The following is a 25,488-nucleotide window of genomic DNA, read 5'->3' as shown; positions in this document are numbered from 1 at the left end:
ACAATATCTTTTTATAATCTCTTATAAAAAAAAATAATTGCTTATAAACATTATATAAAATACAAAGAGTCCATTGCCAAAGATAAGAATAATATCGCTATTGATAACCCTGTGACCAGTATGAATTTGTTTCAGTACAGTTATACTTTACGTTTTATATTACCAACATAGCGTGAAAACATTCCACTATTGTAATTATTTAAGTGTTACTTCTTGCAAATCAATCATGAATAACAAATACAGCGAATTTTATATACAAAGAAATAATATGCTATGTAAACATTGTTCATTTGTCTTCATTCAGCCTCGCATTTTATACTGCACTTATACAAAATGAATACATGCTAAAATATTTGAGACACAAGTATTCTATCTTATTCAAGTATGGAGCATGATCTTTTTCTCACTTATAATAATGAATTGTATAATAATGAATATGATTATTTATTTCAAAATCGTTCAAACATTACGTTCAGTATGAATTTTTACCTAGATGATACTATATGAAATATGTAAGTGTAATATACCATTCTTATTCTCATTTTTATATTTATGCGACAGACTTCACAGCGCCAAAATGATATCTTTATGTATAATGTACATCAGAGTATTATGTATCATCGCATGCAATATTACAGCTCAGTCAATAAACAATGCATATATGTAAAAATTTAAGAAACAAATTTAACTAATATCCTTTTGTTCCTTTATTTAAAGATATATTTACATATTACAAATATCACACTTTGATCACATATGTTTATTATATATATATATATATAAGTAGTTTAAAGAAATAATGCATCCATTATTTCATCATCAGATTCTTCTTCATCACTCGATGGCACGAGTGGCATTATTTGAGTTATATTATTTCTACGTTTATATTCTGCAAAGCTCTCCCTTTCTGTGATAAAATAACTTTTATTAGACTCTGCATAACATGATCATCAATAAAGATTTACTAAATATTACTGTCAAATATTAATCGTTAATATTCTCTTCTTTATATAAGCAATTATATATATAAATATATATATAAAACAGTTATATATGTAAATAAATATATAAAAGTTATATATATAAATATATATATAAAACAGTTATATGAATAAACATAAAAAACAGTTTATTATTAATTAAATGGTATGTGTTATAATTACCTATATTTTTGAAAGACTCAAGAATCCAGTCCTTTTTATATATATGATCTGGATCTACGCTGATTAAAGGATTCTTTTCCATTGCGATAAATAATCTTAACCATTCTGTCCCTATCATTTTGATAAAAATTATATAAATACATAATAAAAATAATATAACAAATAAATAAAAAGAATATTTATTTTACCTTTATGTGCTTTTACAAGTGTAATCTTAACTTCTCTTCCTACATTTCTATGGGTTGTTTTTTCTGCTATTACAGTTCCAAAAAAATATGAGCAAATATAATATTTTTTTGAGTTTGTTATTGTGCTAGAAACCGGTATAGACATTTTTTATATAATCTTGCAAACAACATTTTATATTAGATATCAGATATTTAAAATACCTAAATAATATGTGATCACATTCAACATGGAGAAAATATTCCTTTATATCATATAGTAAAATACGTAAGATGACTGTAGTATCAGTCTGGTACCATACAATTTTCGGTGTGTGATATTTACTCACAAGTTTTAAAAAGCTCATAACGTAAAGTCGTAGAAAGAGTATATACACTTATTACATATAAAACAATATAAAAATACGATATCACTTTGTTTTCATGAGTACAAAAACCATCCTCCTATTCGTGAAATATAAGTATCTAACAAACAAATTTGAATTCGGAGAAAAAGAACAAAGAATCAAAAAGATAGTAAACTTAAAAAATATACTGAATTGTAAAACTATTGTATTCTGAAGAAGAACAATAAACATACATATAAGTATAACAACAGATATGATAATATATACATACATATGTAGATGCATACATAAACTTAAAAGACAGTTCATGCTTTTGATTGGTGGAATTTTTGTTACATATTTAATATCAAGTACATATTTTTCGATTTTTATAATTTCATATTTAACAATGATGGCTTGAACAATTATTTACAACGATTTACATTACAAATGTAAAATTAAGAAAATAACTTTATTTGTAAAATAAAACTAAAGTTTTAATTTGTAACCTTTATTTTTAAACTATAAAGTAATATTTTTAATGTGAAAAGTAAAGATAATAATCTACAAAAATCTTCAGATTTTCTTTAGCGGCTGTTCGAATGAAAGGCATACTATGTATACTATATGTTTGAAGACCAATAAAGATTCATTTCACGACGTTAGTTGATAAGCCGGGCGTAATCACGGTAAAACGTCAAACATAAAGATAAAATGTCAAGAAACGATGGCAAAAAAGATTCGTCAGCGTCAGCGTTTCGAAAAATCGATGTTGATCAATACAGTGATAATAATTTCAGAGAAGAAGACGCTGACGGAGGAATAGGAGGACCTACAGGTCCAGATGAAAATGAAATTTTGACACTTCTTAGCCAATATCCTTTTCATCGCTTTTATATAGATATAATAACGTTACAGTGATTTTTCTTATGTTTCATCGCATTTTCCTTAATATTTATTCAAGGGTAAGAATGCAGAAGCACTGATATCAGTATTGAGGTCTGCACCACTTGGGTGTAAAAATCAACAAGTAAAGGTAACCTCAGAAACACGCCCTTTACTTCAGTGTTTAACATACGAGTTTATGACATGATGAAATTTATATTTATCATTCTAAAATACACTTTAGTACATGTGGTATAAGATATATTGTTCCTTTTATATTAATATCATGAATACATAATTTCATAGATTACAAAAATTCACAATTGAACATAGAATAATCAAAATATTCGGATATAATATTTTCCATTATACTACATTTGTCATGTTATAACAACACAATAATTTACACAATGATAGTTTTACCATAAAGGGGACAATATATTATATGTACTTTATTTTCTAAAAATATTTGTACACTTGCAAAAACCTTTCATGAATATATTATGTATGTTATAGGAAATATTTAAAAATTTCATTTACACTGTAAAGAGATCTAGCTGTTATAGTTATGTTTGTAAAGTTTGAAACAAACCTAGAAATGTATATGAAAGCCATAAGATATTTAATGCAAGTATATATATATTTTATAGTAGTGATAAATGTATTTAAACAGTCAATTATCCATAATATTAATAAGCTTCTAAAATGACTATTCATGCTGTGTATTAATTTTTTATTAAATATATGTTTGCAATAAATATATTGTAACTTTTATATACTCTTTCAAGTTGGTATCAAATTTTACCAGTATAATCAGGATAGTCATGTCTGATTATAGTGTTAGTAAAATTTCAAAATGTTTTATATGACACATACAATATATACATAAAAGATTTTTATGGTAAGTGTTCAAATGCTTTTATGAGTTGTGAATTGTGTATATGTTTTATGTAATAAATATGTTTCATAATGTAGTATTTAACAAAATGAAAATGTGTACTGATTTTATTTTATTAAAAAGACATAATCTTTATTTTGTATAATCTACATATATGTGATTTTGCAAAAGCCAATAGTGATGATATATTACAGGATAACGCACGGAATCTGACGTTAAAAGTTCTTCTAAGTATAAAATCCACTCAAATAGATGATTGCTTAGCACAATTAGATCGTGACTTGCTGGATGTTTTAATGAAATATATATACAGAGGATTTGAAATTCCAACGGAGGGTAGTAGTAGTCATTTATTAACCTGGCATGAAAAGGTATACAATATCAGTGGTGTTGGCAGTATTGTACGAGCGTTTGCAGATAGTAAACGTGCTTGAAAAAATTTGTACATTTTCTAATAATGTTCATTATAATAATTACCATTAATCCTTACTGTTACTCATTGTCATTGTTAATACAATGAGGATGTAGATAGAGGATGTAGATTCCATATGAAAAATATAACACATTGGTGTACATTTGTTATCAATAAAGTAATTTTTATTTCTTATATATTTGGAGAAATGTCTTTCATTTTAAATCTCCACCATAATTGATAAATGTTTTTTGTTTTCAAACTAGAGTTTTCTATGTTTTATGTACAAAATAATAGTACAATATATCAGAAATAATATTTATATTTTTTTATAAGAATTTTGTATATTATGTATCTATATATTCGTCTGCATGTAATAATTTTATAACGATTTAATACATATAAAACAATAGTACCATATATATATGTTTTATATTAAATGATAATTAAATCTTATTATCAAATACATAACGAAATGGATAAAATTAGTATATTAAATAAACTCTATAATAGCTATGACCTATTTCATTATTGCAGAAATATCATTTGACAGAGCTTTCATTACTCACATTTGTCCGTTACTGTGAGCATTATCATATTTGTTTGATGTATCAAGTATAATGCACTTACAAATACTGCATTTGCTCTATAACAAGAAAATAGTTGTATTTTTAAAGAAAATATGATAACTATGATGTATGATAATTGGAATGTAGCGATGCTTACTGTCCTTCTTTAAAATATTCTTTTAATGTATTGCTAAACCTTTTGCTGTATTTAACAAATTCTCTTTTTCTCTGATCCAATGCCTGTTTTCCAGCAGAACCACGAATAAATGCAGTTACTTCATTCACTGCATCCAAAAGTTTCTTTATTGCACTTGCAATTTCTCTAAAATAGGTGTATTACAAAAACATGCTATATTATATAAATAAAACTATTTTGACTACAATATACATAAGTATGGAAACATACTTGATTGTTTCGAGAAAAGTTTTCCGATCTGTTATTTCATCAGGAATTCTGCTAAGTATTCTTTTTAAGGAAGTTGATTTACGATTTAATTCCTGGAAAGCATCCTCAGATCTAGATGATCTATATTCTACAACTGTAATTATAGTATAAAACAAATACAGAATATTAATCACGTTAAACATAGTATTTAATTATATTTTACTCATATTTTATTTTATTATATTAGAATTATACCATCATAATCAGAAGCTGCTCCTTGTAATCTTAAAACACTCTCATTCATATCAAGATTAAGTTCTGCCCGTCGTATTATACCAAGGATTAAATCGTACGTAATTCCTGGATGTGAATTTTCAGCTTTCAATAAAGCTGTACGTAATGTTTGAGCTGCCAATACATTTTGTCTTTCTAGCTATGTAACAATGGATTAGAGAAATCAATAACAAATATGAAATAGAAATGTATATTCTTTAATTAAAATAATCTTTTAACATATACATATGAAGAGTATCTTGTTTATATATTCGTACAAATAATATATTCGTAAGAGGTTTCTGTAAGTGTTCAAATATTTTAGTGAGTAACTGAAATTACAATCTACAAGTAAAAGAAATGTCAATACCTTCATTAATATTGGTCTTAAGATGACAGGAAGGACCAGTGATGTAACTGGAGTCTCATCGCCCATTGTCATCCTTTACAACGTTTATTTAAAAATATAGTTCAAATGTAATTAATTCGTAATCGGTTAAATGCGGCTAATTGATTTCTTAATTGGCCAGTCCAGGTACAGATCGAATTGTTTACATTAAAAAGTATCTGTTTCGATCATATTCCTGATATGACAGCTGTCACGCTTAGTGTCTCATTCCAAAACGAGGTAAACAGGTTGAGCAACTTGATTTTCAGATGAATATCTTTATTTTAAATTTTTCTCGAATACGTAATATTTTGCAGTTTTTTTAGTAAATTTTGAAATTAGGGTAATAAAACATTGTAATTATTCGAAAAATGTGATAGAAGTATTCTCAATACACCAAATATTTTATCACCTTACAATTCCACGAATATTTTTAGTAGAACATCTCTAAACATTTAGTTTACCAAATATATTCCCTATTAGATTCAGGTGCAATACCAAATGATTCTGTTATATTACGGACGATCAATGAAATAGCGCCTTAATATAACGCGGTTAAAACGAAGTATATCAAAATATTGTAGTAGAAAATAACCTTAAGTATAACCCCACAATTATCATTTGATTATACGCATGGAATATTGCTAATTTATTATTGTACTTGAATTAAATACCTCATATAATTATTAGAATTTTCAACAATGTTGGAACGTAAAGATCCAGAGGGAAATCTATATGTATTTGTAAGTAATTTATTGTATATAACCTCACTTTATTTTTGTGTGGTACGTCACTGTTCTTTTATTTGTCTTTTTTTATGGAATAGAATGAAGAAGATTTACCATACGAAGAAGAAATTTTGAGAAATCCTTATTCCGTGAAACATTGGCAACGTTATATAGATCATTTAAAAAGTACAAAAAGCAGTAATTTAAACATTGTGTACGAACGAGCGTTAAAGGAACTTCCTGGAAGGTAGAGGACATGTCCTTTCTGCTTTTTTTTATCAAACAATTTTTTATAAAATAATCAAATTCTCGTTTTTTATTAGCTATAAGTTATGGTACAATTATCTACGTCAACGTGTTAACCAATTGAAAGGGAGGTGCATAACAGATCCGCTTTATGAAGATGTAAATAATGCATTTGAACGTGCTTTGGTTTTTATGCATAAAATGCCCAGAATTTGGATGGACTATTGCACATTGATGACAGAACAATGTTACATTACACGTACTCGTCAAGTTTTTGATCGAGCACTTAGAGCTCTCCCTATCACGCAACATCATCGTATATGGCCATTGTATATTGAATTTTTAAAAAAGCATAATGTCTATGAAACTGCAGTCAGAGTTTTTAGAAGGTATCTTAAGGTAAGATAGAATATTTTTATTTATCTTCATGACCTATATTTAATAATGTGTTGTTTATTTTTAGCTAGCTCCAGAAGATACAGAAGAGTATATAGAATACCTGATATCAATCGGAAGGCTTGACGAAGCAGCTGTGAAACTTGCACAAATTGTTAATCAAGATGATTTTGTATCAAAGCATGGAAAATCTAATCATCAATTATGGAATGAATTGTGTGATTTAATATCAAAGAATCCTTCTAAAATAAAATCTCTTAATGTAGATGCAATTATTAGAGGTGGTTTAAGACGTTATACTGATCAGTTAGGCCCTCTTTGGAATTCTTTGGCGGATTATTATGTTCGTAGCGGTTTATTCGAAAGGGTATTTTAAATAATTTTTCGATTTTGTAAAAAATATAATTTATTTATGTTTTGTTTCTGTATAATTTCAATATTTTTATTTTGTACAGGCGAGGGATATTTATGAAGAAGCAATACAAACAGTGACTACTGTTAGAGACTTTACTCAAGTGTTTGATGCTTATGCACAGTTTGAAGAACTTAGTCTTAGCAAACGTATGGAAGAAGCTGCAAAAAATCCTACTGAAGATGGTACAGAACATATATATATATATATATATATATATATATATATATACATATATTTAACTACATAATCTTATTTAGTATATAATATTTACAATTTTTTATTGTCTACAATCGTATTCCCAGATGATATAGATCTAGAATTGAGATTAGCACGATTTGAACATTTAATGGAAAGGCGTTTATTACTTCTGAATTCTGTATTACTCAGACAAAATCCTCATAATGTACAAGAATGGCATAAAAGAGTTAGGCTTTATGAGGGACAACCACACGAGGTATTTTTATGAAACTTTGTAATAAAAAATTGTTTAACGACTTTTTTATTATTATAAGTTATAACTTCTCTTTTTAGATTATTAATACATATACAGAAGCTGTACAGACTGTACAACCACAATTAGCAGTAGGTAAATTGCATACTTTGTGGGTTGAATTTGGTAAATTTTATGAAGAAAATGGTCAAATAGCAGACGCTAGAGTAGTTTTCGAGAAAGCAACTCATGTTCCCTATACTAAAGTCGATGATCTTGCTTCTGTATGGTGTGAATGGGCAGAAATGGAAATTAGGCATGGGTATGGAATCCTATTGTTTTGTAAGATAGTAATTTAAATGTATCGTCATTCTGTAACTAACGTAATAACTTCGTTCATACAGAAATTATAAAGAAGCGTTAAAACTTATGCATCGTGCTACTGCTATGCCATTCCGTAAGGTAGCTTACCATGACGAAACAGAAACAGTTCAAATGAGATTGTATAAATCTTTAAAAGTTTGGTCTATGTATGCAGATTTAGAAGAAAGTTTTGGGACTTTCAAGGTATATTTTGTAAATAACTTTATTTATAAAATTTTAAATTCTTGTACTTTTTCATTTGCAGACATGCAAAGCTGTGTACGACAAAATTATAGATCTAAAAATCGCAACGCCACAAATCATTATTAATTATGGACTCTTTCTCGAAGAAAATAGATATTTTGAAGAAGCTTTCAGAGTATATATTAAATTACATAGGAATACTATTTAATCTTAATAATCATCTTCTACAACATTTAATTATTATTTGTAGGCTTATGAAAAAGGTATTGCACTCTTCAAATGGCCTAACGTTTACGATATATGGAATACGTATCTTACAAAATTTTTAAAACGTTATGGTGGAACAAAGTTAGAACGAACGCGAGATTTATTTGAACAGTGTTTAGAATTTTGTCCACCAAAATATGCCAAAGGTATTTTTACATAATACATATTTAATATAATTATAAGTTCAACAAAAAGTGATGTCGATATTAATTTTCTTATATTATTGTAGCCTTGTATTTACTGTATGCAAAATTAGAAGAGGAACATGGTTTGGCTAGGCATGCAATGTCTGTATATGAACGAGCAACTAACGCTGTTCTTCCTGAAGAAAAATTTGAGGTATGAAGCAATATTTTATAAAAATGTAACGAACATAAATTTAATAAAAATTCAGTATATGTATACGTCTTGCAGATGTTCAACATATATATTAAAAAAGCAGCAGACATATATGGTGTCCCGAAAACGAGGCAGATATATGAAAAAGCTATCGAAGTACTTAATGAAGATAATACGAGAGAAATGTGTTTACGGTTCGCAGAAATGGAGACGAAATTAGGAGAAGTTGATAGAGCTCGGGCAATATATGCGCACTGCAGTCAAATTTGCGATCCAAGGGTATGAAGTATTGTTTGAATCATTTAAAGATAATATTAAAATTAATATTACATACATGTATATCTTTATACCTCGTTTAGGTGGCTTCAAATTTCTGGCAAATATGGAAAGAGTTTGAAGTGAGACATGGTAATGAAGACACTATGCGTGAAATGCTTCGAATTAAGCGTAGTGTACAAGCTATGTACAACACTCAAGTGAATATGATGTCTGCACAAATGTTAAATAATACATCAAACTCACCATCTGATATACCAGCAGATGCAATGCGTCTTTTGGATAGTAAAACACAGGGTATAGATCTTGTTATATCACAAAAGAAGTAATTGAAAAAATTAAATATATAGTTTTACTAAAGTAATAAATATAATATTGCAGATAATATTACCACATATAAGGACAGTATTAAATTTGTTCGTGGTGCGATAGAAAAAGATGGTAAAGCAGAATCTCAAGTAAACAATCCGGATGAAATAGATATTGATATAGATGACGTTGATGACACTGAAGCGGATGTAGAGGAAGGTAATATAGAATATATAATAATACATCAAAATTTTTATTACATTTCATCGCATGTAATGTATTTATAAATTCCTTCAGAGAGAGTTTTAATGCCGACATACATATATTATATTTTATGTTCTTATTCGTATCTTTATTTTTAGACATACCTGTTGAGAAACAAACTATTCCATCACAAGTATTTGGTAGTTTAAAGACAACTGATGGTGAAGATGATTAAGGCATGTATAAATTATATTGTCGGAAAAAGATGTAAATAATAAAATTCACAATAAAATATAAGATTTGTAATTGGAATACATCATTGATACAACTAACAAAATATTACTTTCAGCGACAAAAATTAATTTTTCTATATAGCTCTTTTTCACAGAAAACAAATCAGTATTTTAGAACTATTCATCATGAAATGTTCTTACAATTTTTTAATAATATCATTTAAACTAATTTTTAGTAGATGATAATTCATGATAGGATCAAAGTCAAGGCTAACAAAATTAAATTATCTTTTATCGAACATAAAAGTGTATTATTTATTATCCTACAAAATATTAAATAACATATCTTGGTGGATTTATAAAATGGAGATCATTGTAGACTTCAGGCTCATCCATATCAGGATGGCTTTGTATATATTCTTTAGCAATACCTCCAAACACTATTAATTCACCACGACCAGCTACGAGTGAATAAAGAATTCTTTCGTTAGGACCTGACTGATCACTGTGTTTTAAAGGAATCCACGAAGCACTACATTCATCGCATAAAACATTCGTAATGTCTAACACAAATATGGATAACGTATTTCTTGTTTTCTTTGCAGATTTTGATTGCGTTCTTCGATTTCTAATACTTTCTTCCATTCTACGAAGAGATTCTAATTGTCGTTGTCGATGACTGTTAATGTCATAACGCACTGGTTCGTTGCGGAAAGCGGTCATACTTAACATATTATCATAACATAAAGTTAAATTCTTCGTAAAATTAGGTAGATGATGTGAAGGACGTGGATTTTGTACAGATATTTCTGAGAAAGATCCATGTCGTCCATTAATGTTTACGTCTCTATCAATATGAGATACACTCCCTTGTCTAAAAATGAAATACAGTACAATTATGGATATCAGTAACTTTATAATCAGTATTAACGATAAATTTATATGATCAAACCTTGCGTGTAATGGAGATGAATTATTTGTTCTTGATGAAGGTGCTGCTTGGCAAGTCACTTTCTTGAGCGATATACTCATATCGTTTGGCTTATTCTGACACTTATTTATACTAAGAACAATAACATGATTTCCTACCTATTAAATTAAAAAATAATTAAACGATACAAAACATCGTGAATTATATGTTAATTAACAAAATATTACCTTACAAGCCTGGTGGCACCAAATACGTGTTGGAGCCCATTCAGTATTGTGCATGTTCACTTTTTTCCACGTCCATGCTGTACCTTCCATTTTCAATAACCAAGCATCATTCATAGCAACATTAGGTCCAGTGCAACCTCCTAATATTTTTGATATTTAGAAATTTATATTGATATATTCAAAAAAAATTACAAGAAAATCTTGCAATCAGAAGGATCTTTAATATCTATAGGATTTTCAGCTTATTTTTACAAATCAATTTTTACAAAATTTAATTTTACCTAATATAAGGAGATGTTTATCTCCAAGCTCAATCTGAGACTGACCATAACGTGGTTGTGGTTTCAAATTCGAAGTAGCTTGCTTATGCCAACTATAGGAATCCAAATTTAAACACCACACGTCATTGGATCTGTCTCAAAATAGTACTTTATTTTTATTAAATCAAATTAATAATTACTAAACAACATGCAATAATTTTAGATGTTTTACCTATATCCATTACATATACCACCAAAAACAATCATACAATTTTTGTGAATTGATGCAGAATGTGCTGAAGTAGGTGGAGGTGTTTCCAAGGTGTTTATAGCAATCCATTTATTGGATTCTATAGAATACACATGTAATTCATTGAACAACCTTGATTGCTAGAAACATACATAACAATATTGAATATTTTTCATTTGACCGATTTAAATATTTCTACTCTGATTAGTGATAACTTAACTAATTGTACCTGGTGAACAGAATATAGCGCTGGGTGGGACCAGCCACCAAATAAAATGAAACTCTTTTTGTAATACAACATAGTAGCACAAGCTTTTGGAGATGGATAAGTTCCCATTGTAATTAATCTGACCCATTTCCTTGTATCCAAATCTAATCTCCATAAATCATTAAATGTTGTGCACGTGGCAGTACATCCACCAAAAACATACATAGAGTTTTCATATGTACAAGCAGAATGTGAATGTCTTTTTGCAATTGTAGGCATCCAGTGTTTGGATGGCCATGAACTCCAAAGCAATGATCCGTAACCCACAGATTTATGAAAGTGTGTTTTATTGTGTTGTATTACATCTGCAACAAAAATATGGATTTTATTAATTTTTAGAAATATATCAACACTGATAAAAAGTTACAGATATATTTATGGTGGCTTATGAAAGTATTTGAACACTTACCATAGGGAAATTTTTATGTATATGTTATACAAATATTAAACCAATTTCAAATATTATTATGATGAAACACGATCATGGTTATATTAGTAACATTTGAAACCAAACTGAAAATGGATATAGAAGTTACAAGACATTTACTGCAAACATCCATTTAATAAAAAATTAGCATATAGCACAAATAACCACCTTGAACATATAATACATGTTAAAGATGGCCCTACTAAATATTTAGGTCTACTAATATAATGAATAATTGACTGTTTAAATACTTTCGTAACCTCCATAAAACATATACTTGCATTAAATATCTTGTAGTTTCCATATACATTGAAAAATTTGTTTCAAATTTTAATGTAATCTGCATACTGTGTCCCATTACAATGTTAATAGAATTTCAAAATGTGTCATATAACACATATAATACAATACATTCATAAAAGATTTTTATAAGAGTTTCCACACTTTCGTAAACCACTATATACAGAATAATCGTATTTTACATACTTTTGGTGGCACGAAACCATCTTTTGGACACAAGTTTACATTGTTGAAGATTCTCGTATGGTGGAATTAAACTTAAAATATATTCTAATACAACATCTGGCAAATCATCAATATTACACTCCATTTTGCGTTAAATGCTTCTTAAAAATATTCTACCGACGAACTTCCTTTTATATTATGTCCAATTTGGGAAATTTCCCAGGCAAATGAAAGTTGTTACTATCTTAAAGATTCGAAAATCATGTTTCCTGTTACTTTTCGCCCATTCTGCAAACGTGAGAGATTCTCATCTGAAAATTAAGGGAATTTTGTATACGACCAATTTTACAATATTCTATACATATTATGCATTTTACTTAATCTTTTCATTAAGTTATAAAATTATACAGGATAAATTACTACAATTTTCATAAATAAAAAAATAACCTAAAACTAAAAAACATATGTGAAGCTGCGATATAATACTAGAGGCGGATCTTTACATGTTGACTATTATAGAGTTGATATTCATCTAACAGTAATTAAGGAATTTTTAAATCCCGTTAATTTCATTTCTTTCCTTCTTTATCAATTTCTTTTAATAATTATTTTCCTTATGTATCCATATTTGCGTACAAAACGATATCTTTATAGAAAATCATAACTGGGGAAAAGAATTGTAGTTATAATTCTGATCAACTTTAGATTTTTGTTCGTTACTCTCAATTTCAAGAACGCTGTCTATGGAATAACCGATTTGGATTTATTTTAAAATAAATGTTTTTTATAATATACTTAGAGTGATAATGATTAAAGAATGATAAAGAAAATAAACTTATTTTACTTGAGGCCTTAATAAATTTTAAACTTTTTTTGTGAATCTTTTTAATGAATTTTTATATACGAAAGAATTATATTTACGTCTCTACAGAGTATCAGGCGCTTTGAATCTATCGACAGTTATCTTTAATAAGAATGATATTTATATTGATTTTATTGTTGGTTATTTGCCAACAAGAAGGAAGAAATGCTGAAATAAATCCATCGGAAACAATAATTTGGGGTCCAGGATTGAGGCCAGATAAAGTAACAATGCGAGCAAGATATATTTTTCTACAGTTTATCGACCTACAAGGCAAAAAGTATGTTTTTCATTTTTATTACATATAGATACATATATTTAAAAAAAATTATATTATATATTATAGAAAATATCTAAATATGAATTCAACACTAAAGTTTAGTTATATTTTTTAAATATATATATCTCTTTTTTTTCACTTACTGAAAAATTGCTTTAGTTTAACAGAATCACCTGGAAAAGATATAATAACTGTATCCATACAAGGGCAAACTTCAACAGGACACATGTGTCATATATGGACACAAATTCTAGACTGTAAAGACGGAAGTTTTATTGTTAGATATAAATTACATAATACGTGCTTCAATTTCAAATTAAAAATAAAAATGAAACATAATAATTTACCTATCCTATTGGTGGAATCTAAAGGTATTATATTTGTTATCTACTGCATAAGTCTTTTTATTACCTCTTGTAAAATAATTATTTCTGTAATATAAATAATTTGATAAAAATTTTTAGGACCTGTTTACGAAGAAGAATGTTACTGTCCAAATTCTTCTATTAATAGTTGGTTAGAAAATTTAGGATGTTCAAAAAGTTATAAACAAATGCAAGATGATCTTGTTCCTTTTCCAAATGTTGACTTTGATAAAATGCGTGAAAGTATTGTAAAAACATACGATCGGCCAGGAAGCGTTAGTCTATGTCACTATGTAATTCAGTCTAACAAAGTAAATACTATTGCAGTCTGTAACTTTAAAATTTGGTTGAGACTATATATGAATTAAACTAGATGAAATAAGATTTTTAGGGAATGTCATGGCCGCTATGTAGGCTTTAAGATATTTATGGATTCTATCCTCCTATCTCTTACTCGCAAAGTTTTATTGCCAGATATTGAATTCTTTGTGAATTTGGGAGATTGGCCACTTGTTCCAAAAGAGGGCAAAAATTATCCTATCTTTTCTTGGTGTGGCTCTTTTGACACTAAAGATATTGTTATACCTACTTATGATATCACAGAATCATCGTTAGAAGAAATGGGAAGGTAGTAATTTAATCGCATTTTTAACAATTATTTTAGATCATAATACATGGTATACTAAGCATTTTTCTATTTGCTAAAACTATATGTAAAACAGGGTAATGTTAGATATGCTGTCTATACAAGGTAATACGGATACACCATGGAAAGAAAAGATAGAAAAAGTATTTTGGCGTGGTCGAGATTCCCGTAGAGAACGACTCGATTTAATTGATATTTCCAGAAAATATCCTGATTTGTTTAATGTTGCAATTACAAATTTCTTTTTTTTTAAAGATGAAATGGATAAATATGGTCCAGAACAAAGCCACGTGTCTTTCTTTCATTTTTTCAAGGTAAGATGAACACAGCTATGAATTATGTAGTTTAAATACAAATGTAGAAATAATTAAAAGGTAATAACATTGCAGTACAAATATCAGTTATGTATAGATGGTACAGTCGCAGCTTATCGACTTCCATATTTACTTGCTGGCGATGCCTTATTATTAAAACAAGAATCAAAGTATTATGAATTTTTTTACAATAATCTTGTACCCGGAAAACATTACATATCTGTTAAAAGGGATCTGTCAGATCTTGTTGAAAAAATTATGTGGGCTAAAGAACATGACCAAAAAGTACTACAGATTGCCAAATCTGCTAGACAATTTGCAAGGGATAATTTGTTACCAGATAATGTATTATGCTATCATGTAGTTTTGTTTCATGTAAGAAATTCCTGCAAAAATTATGCAGATTCAACTTCATTTATTTTTTACTTAAATATATATCATAGAATAACATGTTTTTTTTACACTTTAGGAATGGAGTAAACGCTTAAAGAGTAAAGTTAAAGTATTAGATAACATGGAAGAAGTGCTGCAACCCAAGCATTCTTGTAAATGTTACAACGCCGATGAAAAACTTAAAGAGGAGCTATAATGTTAATCAAATTATTAAGTAATACGATTGCTCGATTTTGTATGCATAAATAACATGTAAACTTTTGTATGCTTCTTGTAAATGAGAATCGTTGTTTTACAGTAAATTATAAGATAAGGACGTCGATAAATTTCAAAATACTCAAATTATTATAATGATAAAAAATCTCCACTTCTTTTATTTCCAAAATTTGAAAATATATCTTTTTACGAGATTATTTTCTGGTTTTAATCATCCAAACATATATTTAGATAATGTATTATATGAACGGAGAACAAAGAGAAATTTTGTACATAAAAATTTTATAATATAAAATGACTAAAAAATTATCATACATAAGATTAACATAAGTAGTATTCACAACAAAATATTGTATTCTTTGTTACCTAGATGAAAATTTCTTTTATATATCTATGTAAAAATTAAAAGAAGTCCTCAAGGAAAAAATAAAAATCAATGTGTAAATTCATAAATCTTTTAATGACAATCAAGAAAATATAAAATTAGATAAGTAAATAAAAAATTTATTCTAAAGCAAAATATATACTGAAAGCTGTAAATAGTTAGTACGTATTGTATCATGTGTCATACGTCATAACTTGGTGTGACAGATATGTTTATGCTGTATTATGAACACCAAAATTCTTAAACTGCACACGTCGCTAAGTGCAGCATAAGCATATGTGTATTACAAAATTAAACAAACAAAATTAAATAGCCACAAACGAAAGTAAAACTTTGATGTCACATTAAAAGATTTATAACAATATTTTAATGAATAAAATATTTGTCCAACGATGTTATTCTCGATAAAATGAAACTTTAAGATATAACTTTTGAAGAATTTTGTACACATTAGACCATGTATATAGTTTGCAATATCTACAAATTCTTTTTTGTAACGAAGTATATTTTGTAATGTTAAATTGGATATCTTATTTGAGGAAATTAAAATTATTCAAAAAGTTTTGATTTTTCATTACAATCGTAATAAAATTTTAGCAGCACCTTTCCTTAGTAATATATATATTTTCTATTATTTGTTTCATTATATAACACTGGACGATATGCTATCAAGAATTAAATTAAAGTTTAATATGCCATTTGTTCTGAGTTTGTAGTTAAATCATTTTTATATTAGAATGAATATCGTACGAATTTACATTAATATATACTTTATTGTGGAGGTGGCTGATATCCATAACCACCATACTGATTTGGTGGAGGAGGTCCTTGAGGTCCAGGGGGAGGAGGCATGTGTCCACCAGGTGGACGCGGTGGATATTGAGGATATCCTTGTCCTGCTGGTGGTGGTGGATAACTCTGAGGAGGATATTGTGGATGTCCATAATGTTGACCACCTTGAGGTGGATGAGGAGTGTATACCTAGAATTTATATATTTACATTAAGTATAATTTATATTATATTAATAACAGTTTAAAATATGCTCCATATTTTTCAATCTGTACCTGTGGCTGTCCTCCTGGTGTCGGTGGTACGTATGTCTGTGTAGTAGCTGGACCGTATCCAGGTTGTGGTTGTGGTCCCGGAGGTGGAGCAGGACCCTGTGGAGGTCCTGAAGGTGGCTGAAATCCACTTGGAGCAGGACTCTGAGACTGTTGCTGTTGAGGCTGTGGTGGTGTCTGAGATTGTTGTTGAGACTGTTGTGGTTGATGTGGAGATTGATGTGCAGAAGGTTGATGAGTTGATTGATGAGAAGGTTGATGAGGTGGTTGATGAGGAGCATGAGGAGGTTGATGTGGGGATTGATGCGGTGGTTGATGTGGCGGATGAGACGTTGGGTGAGGTGTTTGATGCACAGGATATCCGGATGGTGCAGGTCCCGGTGGGGCGTAGTTTCCACCTTGCGAAGTAGATGGTGGAGCGCTACTTGGTGGGTAAGTTTGAGTTGAAGCGGACGGTGTACTAGTTGGTTGGCTACTCTGAGCATAGGTATTTACTCCACTTGCAGAGGCAGTACTGAATGGTGGAGATGTAGAAGCTGGACCGTATTGCGTTGCACCAGGACCGGGACTTGGTTGATTACCATAATTCGGTTGAGGACCAGTATTTTGTTGAGATCCAGGTTGAGGAGGTTGAGCACTAGAAGTAGGGGGAGCCGGATAATTTTGAGGTGGAACGTTATTTGCATATGCTTGCGATGAAGGAGGAGGATAATTTCCGGGTTGACCAGCTCCGTACGCATTTTGAGGCGGAGCTTGAGATGGAGGTTGTTGGTAATTTGGTTGTGGGCTAGGACTACCATATTGACCAGGCTGTTGCTGTTGTCCGCTTGATGGGAAGTTTTGTTGAGAAGGATTAGAGGGAGGATAGCCTTGTTGATTCGGTGGTGGTGGACCATATCCTGTAGGAGGCTGAGTTGTTCCTGGTGGTGGATATCCACCTGGTTGAGGACCGTAACTATTCACGGTAGTTGGAGGACCATAGTTCGGTTGCGTTGATGTGCTGTATCCCTGTTGTTGGGAAGTATTTGGTGGTCCATATTGATTTGGTTGACCTGGAGTATATGCAGATCCCTGTGGTCCTTGATAATTGGTACCTGGATTTTGATTGGCATATTGCGTAGGATAACTTTGTTGAGAAGGTTGTTGAGGGTAACCCTGAGGTCCTCTATATTGTTGTGGTCCAGGTGCAGCAGGTGGTCCTTTGAAATAATAAAATATTAGAGTAAAAAGATAACATTGATTTCTAAAAATTTTATATTATATTGAAACATAACATACTATTCATAGGTCCTTGTCCAGGCATAACAGGACCACGGTATCCACCTTGTGTCATTGGTTGTCCTTGACTAAAGCTCGACATTGGTAATGTCGGTTGAGTATTTGGAGGCATATCACCTCCAGGTCCACTTGATCCTGTGGGGGCATTAGGAATGCCCTGTGGATTCATCATACCATGTTGGGGTCCATTAGGGATCCCTTGTGGAGGCTAATTATAGAAACAAAGATAACATTAATATATTTCTAACTTAGGTATTATACCTTAATATTTCTTTAATATTTAAAATATTCCTTACTGGTAGCAATGCTTGTATATTTTGATTTGCATCAGCGATGGATGCCAAATATACCAAATTGCGATGCAACATCTGCTGGTATCTAAAAAGAAATCATATTATAAATATACCAATATAACTTACATATATTTTGAAAACATTTATCACTTACTGTATACATTCTTGTGCTTTTCCTTTATTTTGATATTCTTGTATTGTTTGTATAAGTTGACTGTTTTCATCAAGCATCTATATCAACAAATTTATTCATATTTATATCATTTATTTATATCATAACATTATAGATTATAAAACCATGTAACAAAAAGAATGAAATTTCAAGAAAACTAGTACAATACAATATTAGTGATAATATATGATATTCATCACCTTCTGTATTTGAGCAGGATTCGGTGGCGGCCTGCCGCGTTGAGCAAAGGTCACGGACATGCCTTCAGATAACTTATCAATAGTCAAAAAATCACGATTGGATGCAATTTATTTTCACTCCTATTCTTTTTCACTTAATCTCCCAGTCGTTAGTTTTCTTTTCTGTATTGCTTATATTCATTTGAAGCCTTAAAACCTTGCTACAGTATTGATAGCCCACATTGTTGCACTGTACTTTTAACGTTTAAAAAAGTTATTACCTTCAATGTAACTCTGCCTCGAAAAACTAATCAAAATGCATAATCTTATTTTGCCAAGATAGAATTTTACCGAAGAAAAATTCTAAATATAGCGAATCACTGCTAGCAATTGCTTTGCAAAATTCTAGTTTTACAAATAAGATATGGTGGCTGTCCATATCTAAAATAGAAAGCTTGGGAGTAAAGCGACCGTGTGGCAAACGCGCAAACTATCGTGACAAAATATACCGTAGGAATGTGATAGTAAAAACTCAAAATCCGTTACTTACTAGAATGTATTAGTGAAAACCTGCATGCATTTGTTTAAAAAATAGATTTTGATGTATACATTGAAAACAGTTCTTATACTCCTGTATATTAATCAATAGTAGAAATATCCAGAAACTTATGAGGAAATTAGAAAAGTTTTATTTTTAATTAAATGATAAAAATTCATGTCTTTATTATTGTATGCGTAAGTTAACAAGTTTTAGACTCACATTTCGCTTCATCCCTTTCGTGATACATATAAGTGAAATTTTTATTTCACAAATTATATTAAATAAAACTAGGTAGAATATACAGATTATCTCATGTAACGTAGTACATACTACTAGTTAGAGGGTGATTTTGATGACTTTAATTGATAAAAATAATTGTTACCGCCTATAATGAGAAATTTTTAAACATATTATTAATAATATGTTTATGGAAATTACTATATTTATATCTGTATACAAAGAAATATTACCAATTTATTATTTGTATATCTGCCGAATGCAATTTGAAATATCTTTTATCCTCTATGATATAAATGTTAGAATGCGTTATTAATGGCAATTACTTTCTCATTTTTTATGTATAATTTTATAAAAATTTACTAAAAGCATCTTACAAAATGGTATCATTCCTTTCCTATTTACCGGCATAATTTCGACCATTCACTTAACGTAAAAGTATCATATAACTGTATCATATTGTGAAAAACGTAACCTCAAATCAGTGAGGATAAATTTATCTCATTTCGCAATATCGAGAAAAAAATTACTGATTTTGCTCATAAAGATATTATATAAAATGACTACAGCAAAAGTAAATAATAAAAATAATTGAAAAATAAATATTATACAATTATAGTAATAAGTATTTTTTATAATTTTAGATCGAATTTGCGGTGGAAATGACTTGTCGAAAATGCGTTGATTCGGTACGGAACGCTTTAATTGGCGTAAATGGAATTAAAAATATTGATATATCATTAGAAAAAGGAAGTGTTATAGTTGAAACAAATTTACCATATTCTATAATTCAAGAAAAAATTGAACAGACTGGGAGAAAAGTTGTTTTAAAGGGATATGGAGGTAATAATATAGTAATATAATGTAATATATTATTATAATATCTCTAAAATATGAAATTGAGCAATATTTTACACTACAGATAGTTCTAGTGCAGTTGCGATGTTAGGAGGGAATTCAGGATATACCATAGATAATAAAATAATGGGTGTAATAAGATTTGCAGAAACTCCTGATGGATGTCTTATAGATGGAACAGTTGATGGTTTAGCACCTGGTAAACATGGCATGCACATTCATGAATGTGGTGATATCTCTCAAGGGTGTGATAGGTGGGCATTTAGAGTTTTTATTTTTTGTTTTCCTTCTTTTCTTTTTTTATTTGAGATATTTTATGACACATTTTTAGTGTTGGAGGACATTTCAACCCAAATAATACATTACATGGTGGACCTGAAGATGATGCATTTAGACGGGTAAATATTGAGATTTGTGTTCATATTGTAAGGAAATCTCTATGGTTAATAGTTAGTATCTTGAAATAAAAAAATTTGTACTATACAGCATGTTGGAGATTTGGGAAATATAATGGTCAATGATTCTGGTAGAGCTACTTTTAGAATAATAGATAAACTTGTAAAAATACCTGATGTTATTGGAAGATCCTTAATTATAACAGAAAAACCAGATGATTTAGGAAGAGGTGCTGATCCAGAATCTAAAATACATGGAAATAGTGGAAATAAGTAAATACTACAGTGACATTATTATGATGCATATAACGATTTGTTATATTTAACATTCATGTATGTTTTAGACTGGCCTGTGGTATAATTGCTCGTTCATCTGGCTTATTTCAAAATACAAAAAAGATCTGTGCTTGTGATGGACTTACATTATGGGATGAAAGAGATAAGGCACTTAAAGCTAAACATGATTTTTCTGGAGCAAGTAACAATTGTATAGTATTTTAAAATTTTAGTATCTTTTTAGTAATTATATAGTACAATATCAAACGTTAAAATATAATCATATTTATGGATTTCAAGTATGTCTTCACATAATACATTTTCTGCACATGTATATATTCTATATATACTTAATATTTATTTAAAATAATAATAAATTCGACTCGTCTGTAGGTAATTCTTATAAAGTAATTTTTAATTTTGCCTTTAATCTGTTTATACAGGGTAGTTGGTAACTGGTGGTACAAGCGGAAAGGGGGTGATTCTACGCGAAAAAAGAAGTCGAAAATATAGAATAAAAATTTTTTTCTTTAATTTTTCTTTTTTTTTTTTAATTTTTTCCACCGAGACAACAATCTACAGTGAGATTCGTTATAACGTACCGCATGCGTACCGAGCGAAAATTTAAAGTCGATTTTCTCGAAAACAAAGCCTCAAACGAAAAATTTTTATTCTATATTTTCGACTTCTTTTTTCGCGTAGAACCACCCCCTTTCCGCTTGTACCACCAGTTACCAACCACCCTGTATATGTATTTAATTATTTAAATAACAACTTTTAATATAAGCTTTTGTTTTTTTCGTCTTTTTCAGCAAAATTATAAATAATATATAAAGAGGCTACAAACTGGGTTTTGCAAACTGAATCATTCCAGTAAAGCATTTCTACGTGCATGATATAGAAAGCACAAATTGCATTATATCTTTCGTAATACATAGATTTAGTATAGTTTCCAACATAAATATTTTGTATAAGATAAATTATTACATTTTGAGTGTTAGAATATAAAATAAAGAGAGTAGTAATGTAATAAATTTGTATTTGTTACAAATAATAAAATATTATATAAATATTCTCACCTTAATAACCTTATTTGTTTACAAGCATTATACATGTTTAATTATAAAATATAATATAAATTGTATAACCTTTTTGTAAGCTATTATAAGCCAATTATAAGTCACAAAGCAGCATTGATTTCTTGAAGAAAAATGTACAAACCTAACTTCATTCATATAAATGTGATACAAATAGAAAACTGAAGATAGGAATAAAAATGGTATTTCTTCATTACATTTTCGTTGGAATTGTGTAATATAAAACTGTTCGTGCGAAAGACACGTATTCTTTTCATATAACCTATATTGCTAGTGTGTACATAAACGTAAAATCGTTCATACAGTATGCAGAGAATGACTTTTAATATACAGTATGTTTAATTTGTGACATTAAACCTACAAAAAAGTGTAGAGAAAGAAATTCATAATGGGAATTCCTGGATTAACTACTTATATAAACAATCGTTCTGACCGTTATCTGGAGTATTATGAATTGCACGATACATATTTGGTAATTGATGGAAACAGTGTTTGTTGTTCAATATATAATTTGTACGCAAAATGTAATTGTGCATTTGGTGGTGATTATGATAATTTTGCGCAGTGTGTATCAGACTTCTTTAATGATTTATTAAGATGTAAAGTAACACCTCTGGTTTTATTTGATGGTGGTAGTGAAAATAAAAAATTTAGAACTATTATAAAAAGAACTAAACAAAAAATCCATGCTGCATGGTCATTTTCTCCACTCAATCAAAGGAACATGAAATTTTTTCCTTTAATGTTACAAGAAGTTTTTATAGATGTAATGAGAGAAAAGAATATTAGACACGTTAAATGCCTATTCGAAGCTGATAATGACATAGCATCAATAGCAAGGATCTTGAATTGTCCAGTACTCAGCTATGACTCTGACTTTTATATATATGGAACATTATATATACCATTTAATACATTAGATACTTATGTAGTTAAAAATCCAAATGGAAATGGTTACATGAAATGCTGTAAAATTTATAAAGTTGAGAACTTGCTTAAATCTTTTAAAGGACTACATCAATCAATGTTGCCACTGGCTGCAATATTACTAGGTAATGATTATGTAAAACGTAATACGTTCAAGAACTTTTTTCGCCACTTGAAGCTAAGAGGAGCATCAAGAAAAAAGCATAATCATCGACAATGTTGTATAGAAACAACTTTGAGGTGGCTGAGCAATTACACTTTGGACAAAGCTATCATTGAAGTTTTAAGTAGATTAATTAAGCCTATCCGACAAAAAATATTAGACTTAATAGAGATCAATATAAATAGCTACACAAATGCATCTGCTGAGATGCTTTTACCTCTAGGTTTTTCAAAAGATTATGTTATTCATGTAAATACATATCATTTGAATAGAAGTTTTAAATTTGATGGAGATATCAGTTCATTGACATACATAGAAGAAGTTTGCGAAGAAGGAAATAATGAATCAAGCGAAGAAGAAGATGAAGATGATGAAATTGAAATAGCAAATACATTTAGTAAGACTGAACTAGTACCTCAAAATGTAGTTGTTAGTAAATTGCCTATGTGGTTTGTAAATGAATTTCTTATGGGCAGATATCCAACATATTTTATGGATTTAATAGTTCGATATATATATGTTTGTCCTGTACAGGTGGAAGATTATCGTTATCCTTCTAGTATCATAGTAAGCTTAAAAATTATTAGTGTTATATTTGGGATTTTAAAATCAGCAATAATTAGTAGAATATGTTATATGAAATATATGGTGAGAACACAAAATAAAAAGATTATAAGCTGTAAGTTACAAAGTACAGAGACTATGAATAATTTTAGACTACCTTCTTTATTCAATCTTAGAAATATCCCATCACTTACTCAGAGAGAGATTTTAAACAATACTTTAGGAATTACGGATATGGATTGTATAAATGAACTTCCACCAGAATGGATGTTGTATATTGGATGTATTAAATATTGGATACATCAAGAAGAATGTTCTTTATCTCATGAATGTTATTTATATTCTATATTTATTTGTATGTTATTTAACATAGTCGATTCCAAAATTGGAAGATACAGAAGCATGTATACTTTTCAGAAAAGATATTGTCAATTAATTGAAACTGTGAAGCAACAGAGGAAAAAGAACAATTGTGATTCATGTTATACAATGAATCAATTATGTGGTAATCAATACAATGGTACAATCATAGAAGCTTATAATGAAATTGACTATAATGACTGTGTATTAGCAGCACCATTCTTTATCTCTTATTTTAATATGAATAAAGAATTATATAAGAATCCAAAAAAATTTGATAGATTTACTGTACATGTATTTGCAGAGTTTCAAAGTTGTCTGAGACATACTATGAATCTGAATGCACTTCTGGGATATCCTTATCCACAGACCAAAGTTGCAAATTTATTTAACGGTACTTTATTGTATAATCTGAGTAATAATTTTAAAACACGCTATAATATTGAAGAATACATAAATATTGTTCTTCAAATGTCTCCAAGTCTCTTAAGATTATTTAATACATTTTTATTAAAAGTCAAATCAATGTTTCCATTTAAGTTTCAGGATGGAACTAATCTTCATAAAAAACATAGAACAAAACCTAAACATCCAAAGACTAAAAAAAGCATTTCAGCTAAAAGTGATTCTGAATATTTTACTGCAGATGATGATTTAAATGAAGCATGTTATGATCCAAATAATCGTTTTTCTGTGCTCAACCATGCATAATGCATATTTTTATTCAATATTACAGTAGAACTCCATTTATATACCAGGGGATGAATAGTATCTTTTTTTGTTTTTTTTATACAATGTCCAATGTTTGTCTAATCAAGTATTCTGTACTGTAGTGATTAATTCTGTACTGTATCACATGTAGTGTATGTAATGTTTTTATACTATATACTAATGTATGTATAT

The 25,488-nt window shown here is 29.1% G+C and overlaps 9 protein-coding genes across 18 annotated transcripts; 5 read left to right on the top strand and 4 right to left on the bottom strand.

Moving 5' to 3' along the window:
- Nucleotides 1-445: 445 nt before the first annotated feature.
- LOC138180337 (putative ATP-dependent RNA helicase TDRD12) lies at nt 446-1,939 on the bottom strand. The gene is made up of 4 exons (XM_069114116.1): nt 1,553-1,939; nt 1,352-1,476; nt 1,164-1,274; nt 446-907 (listed from the first exon to the last, which is right to left on the bottom strand). Exons 1-4 carry the CDS (start codon nt 1,693-1,695, stop codon nt 789-791), a joined length of 498 nt encoding a protein of 165 aa, XP_068970217.1. The 5' UTR covers nt 1,696-1,939; the 3' UTR covers nt 446-788.
- A 364-nt stretch (nt 1,940-2,303) lies between these two features.
- Nucleotides 2,304-4,066, top strand: Arpc5 (Actin-related protein 2/3 complex, subunit 5). Its single transcript, XM_069114117.1, has 3 exons — nt 2,304-2,549; nt 2,638-2,710; nt 3,652-4,066. The coding sequence occupies exons 1-3, from the start codon at nt 2,389-2,391 to the stop codon at nt 3,889-3,891; spliced, it is 474 nt and encodes a 157-aa protein (XP_068970218.1). The 5' UTR covers nt 2,304-2,388; the 3' UTR covers nt 3,892-4,066.
- Nucleotides 3,651-5,882, bottom strand: Ccm3 (programmed cell death protein 10 Ccm3). Its single transcript, XM_069114115.1, has 5 exons — nt 5,467-5,882; nt 5,079-5,256; nt 4,845-4,977; nt 4,596-4,760; nt 3,651-4,515 (listed from the first exon to the last, which is right to left on the bottom strand). The coding sequence occupies exons 1-5, from the start codon at nt 5,536-5,538 to the stop codon at nt 4,431-4,433; spliced, it is 633 nt and encodes a 210-aa protein (XP_068970216.1). The 5' UTR covers nt 5,539-5,882; the 3' UTR covers nt 3,651-4,430.
- A 150-nt stretch (nt 5,883-6,032) lies between these two features.
- Nucleotides 6,033-10,047, top strand: fand (Pre-mRNA-splicing factor SYF1 fand). Of its 2 annotated transcripts, none has more exons than XM_069114107.1 (15): nt 6,033-6,227; nt 6,311-6,459; nt 6,536-6,857; nt 6,922-7,197; nt 7,310-7,451; nt 7,572-7,723; nt 7,801-8,021; nt 8,104-8,266; nt 8,328-8,441; nt 8,517-8,679; nt 8,763-8,872; nt 8,948-9,151; nt 9,232-9,445; nt 9,530-9,676; nt 9,820-10,047. In XM_069114107.1, the coding sequence occupies exons 1-15, from the start codon at nt 6,186-6,188 to the stop codon at nt 9,894-9,896; spliced, it is 2,496 nt and encodes an 831-aa protein (XP_068970208.1). In that variant the 5' UTR covers nt 6,033-6,185; the 3' UTR covers nt 9,897-10,047. The 2 variants fall into 2 exon arrangements, with proteins under 2 accessions (XP_068970208.1, XP_068970207.1); XM_069114106.1 differs by having other exon boundaries at nt 6,922-7,221; nt 9,820-10,045.
- A 131-nt stretch (nt 10,048-10,178) lies between these two features.
- Nucleotides 10,179-14,140, bottom strand: Fbxo42 (F-box protein 42). Of its 6 annotated transcripts, none has more exons than XM_069114110.1 (8): nt 14,008-14,140; nt 12,744-13,033; nt 11,792-12,135; nt 11,545-11,702; nt 11,334-11,464; nt 11,053-11,192; nt 10,847-10,983; nt 10,179-10,768 (listed from the first exon to the last, which is right to left on the bottom strand). In XM_069114110.1, the coding sequence occupies exons 2-8, from the start codon at nt 12,865-12,867 to the stop codon at nt 10,228-10,230; spliced, it is 1,575 nt and encodes a 524-aa protein (XP_068970211.1). In that variant the 5' UTR covers nt 12,868-13,033; nt 14,008-14,140; the 3' UTR covers nt 10,179-10,227. The 6 variants fall into 6 exon arrangements, with proteins under 6 accessions (XP_068970211.1, XP_068970214.1, XP_068970210.1 ...); XM_069114113.1 differs by lacking the exon at nt 14,008-14,140 and adding an exon at nt 13,644-13,737; XM_069114109.1 differs by lacking the exon at nt 14,008-14,140 and adding an exon at nt 13,226-13,364.
- LOC138180335 (protein O-glucosyltransferase 2) lies at nt 13,698-15,995 on the top strand. The gene is made up of 7 exons (XM_069114114.1): nt 13,698-13,864; nt 14,024-14,235; nt 14,329-14,540; nt 14,613-14,857; nt 14,952-15,189; nt 15,265-15,564; nt 15,659-15,995. Exons 1-7 carry the CDS (start codon nt 13,698-13,700, stop codon nt 15,776-15,778), a joined length of 1,494 nt encoding a protein of 497 aa, XP_068970215.1. The 3' UTR covers nt 15,779-15,995.
- Nucleotides 15,996-16,488: 493 nt separating this feature from the next.
- LOC138179691 (basic salivary proline-rich protein 1) lies at nt 16,489-19,691 on the bottom strand. Its single transcript, XM_069112745.1, has 6 exons — nt 19,189-19,691; nt 18,971-19,047; nt 18,820-18,901; nt 18,524-18,731; nt 17,249-18,444; nt 16,489-17,164 (listed from the first exon to the last, which is right to left on the bottom strand). Exons 1-6 carry the CDS (start codon nt 19,246-19,248, stop codon nt 16,955-16,957), a joined length of 1,833 nt encoding a protein of 610 aa, XP_068968846.1. The 5' UTR covers nt 19,249-19,691; the 3' UTR covers nt 16,489-16,954.
- Nucleotides 19,692-19,738: 47 nt separating this feature from the next.
- Nucleotides 19,739-22,508, top strand: Ccs (copper chaperone for superoxide dismutase). Of its 3 annotated transcripts, none has more exons than XM_069112747.1 (7): nt 19,739-19,902; nt 20,590-20,788; nt 20,868-21,057; nt 21,135-21,201; nt 21,290-21,471; nt 21,543-21,676; nt 22,287-22,508. In XM_069112747.1, exons 1-7 carry the CDS (start codon nt 19,870-19,872, stop codon nt 22,295-22,297), a joined length of 816 nt encoding a protein of 271 aa, XP_068968848.1. In that variant the 5' UTR covers nt 19,739-19,869; the 3' UTR covers nt 22,298-22,508. The 3 variants fall into 3 exon arrangements, with proteins under 3 accessions (XP_068968848.1, XP_068968847.1, XP_068968849.1); XM_069112746.1 differs by having other exon boundaries at nt 19,740-19,902; nt 21,543-21,685; XM_069112748.1 differs by lacking the exon at nt 19,739-19,902 and adding an exon at nt 20,361-20,519 and having other exon boundaries at nt 21,543-21,685.
- A 123-nt stretch (nt 22,509-22,631) lies between these two features.
- Nucleotides 22,632-25,408, top strand: LOC138179690 (protein asteroid-like). Of its 2 annotated transcripts, XM_069112744.1 has the most exons (2): nt 22,632-24,745; nt 24,890-25,408. In XM_069112744.1, exons 1-2 carry the CDS (start codon nt 22,960-22,962, stop codon nt 25,294-25,296), a joined length of 2,193 nt encoding a protein of 730 aa, XP_068968845.1. In that variant the 5' UTR covers nt 22,632-22,959; the 3' UTR covers nt 25,297-25,408. The 2 variants fall into 2 exon arrangements, with proteins under 2 accessions (XP_068968845.1, XP_068968844.1); XM_069112743.1 differs by having other exon boundaries at nt 22,632-25,408.
- Nucleotides 25,409-25,488: the final 80 nt, after the last annotated feature.

The sequence above is a fragment of the Bombus flavifrons genome, chromosome 5 (assembly GCF_040668555.2).
Source record: "Bombus flavifrons isolate JBK064 chromosome 5, iyBomFlav1_principal, whole genome shotgun sequence".
Lineage (NCBI taxonomy): Eukaryota > Metazoa > Arthropoda > Insecta > Hymenoptera > Apidae > Bombus > Bombus flavifrons.
The sequence above is the reverse complement of the archived record's forward strand: the minus strand, read 5'-3'. Positions and strand labels throughout refer to the sequence as shown.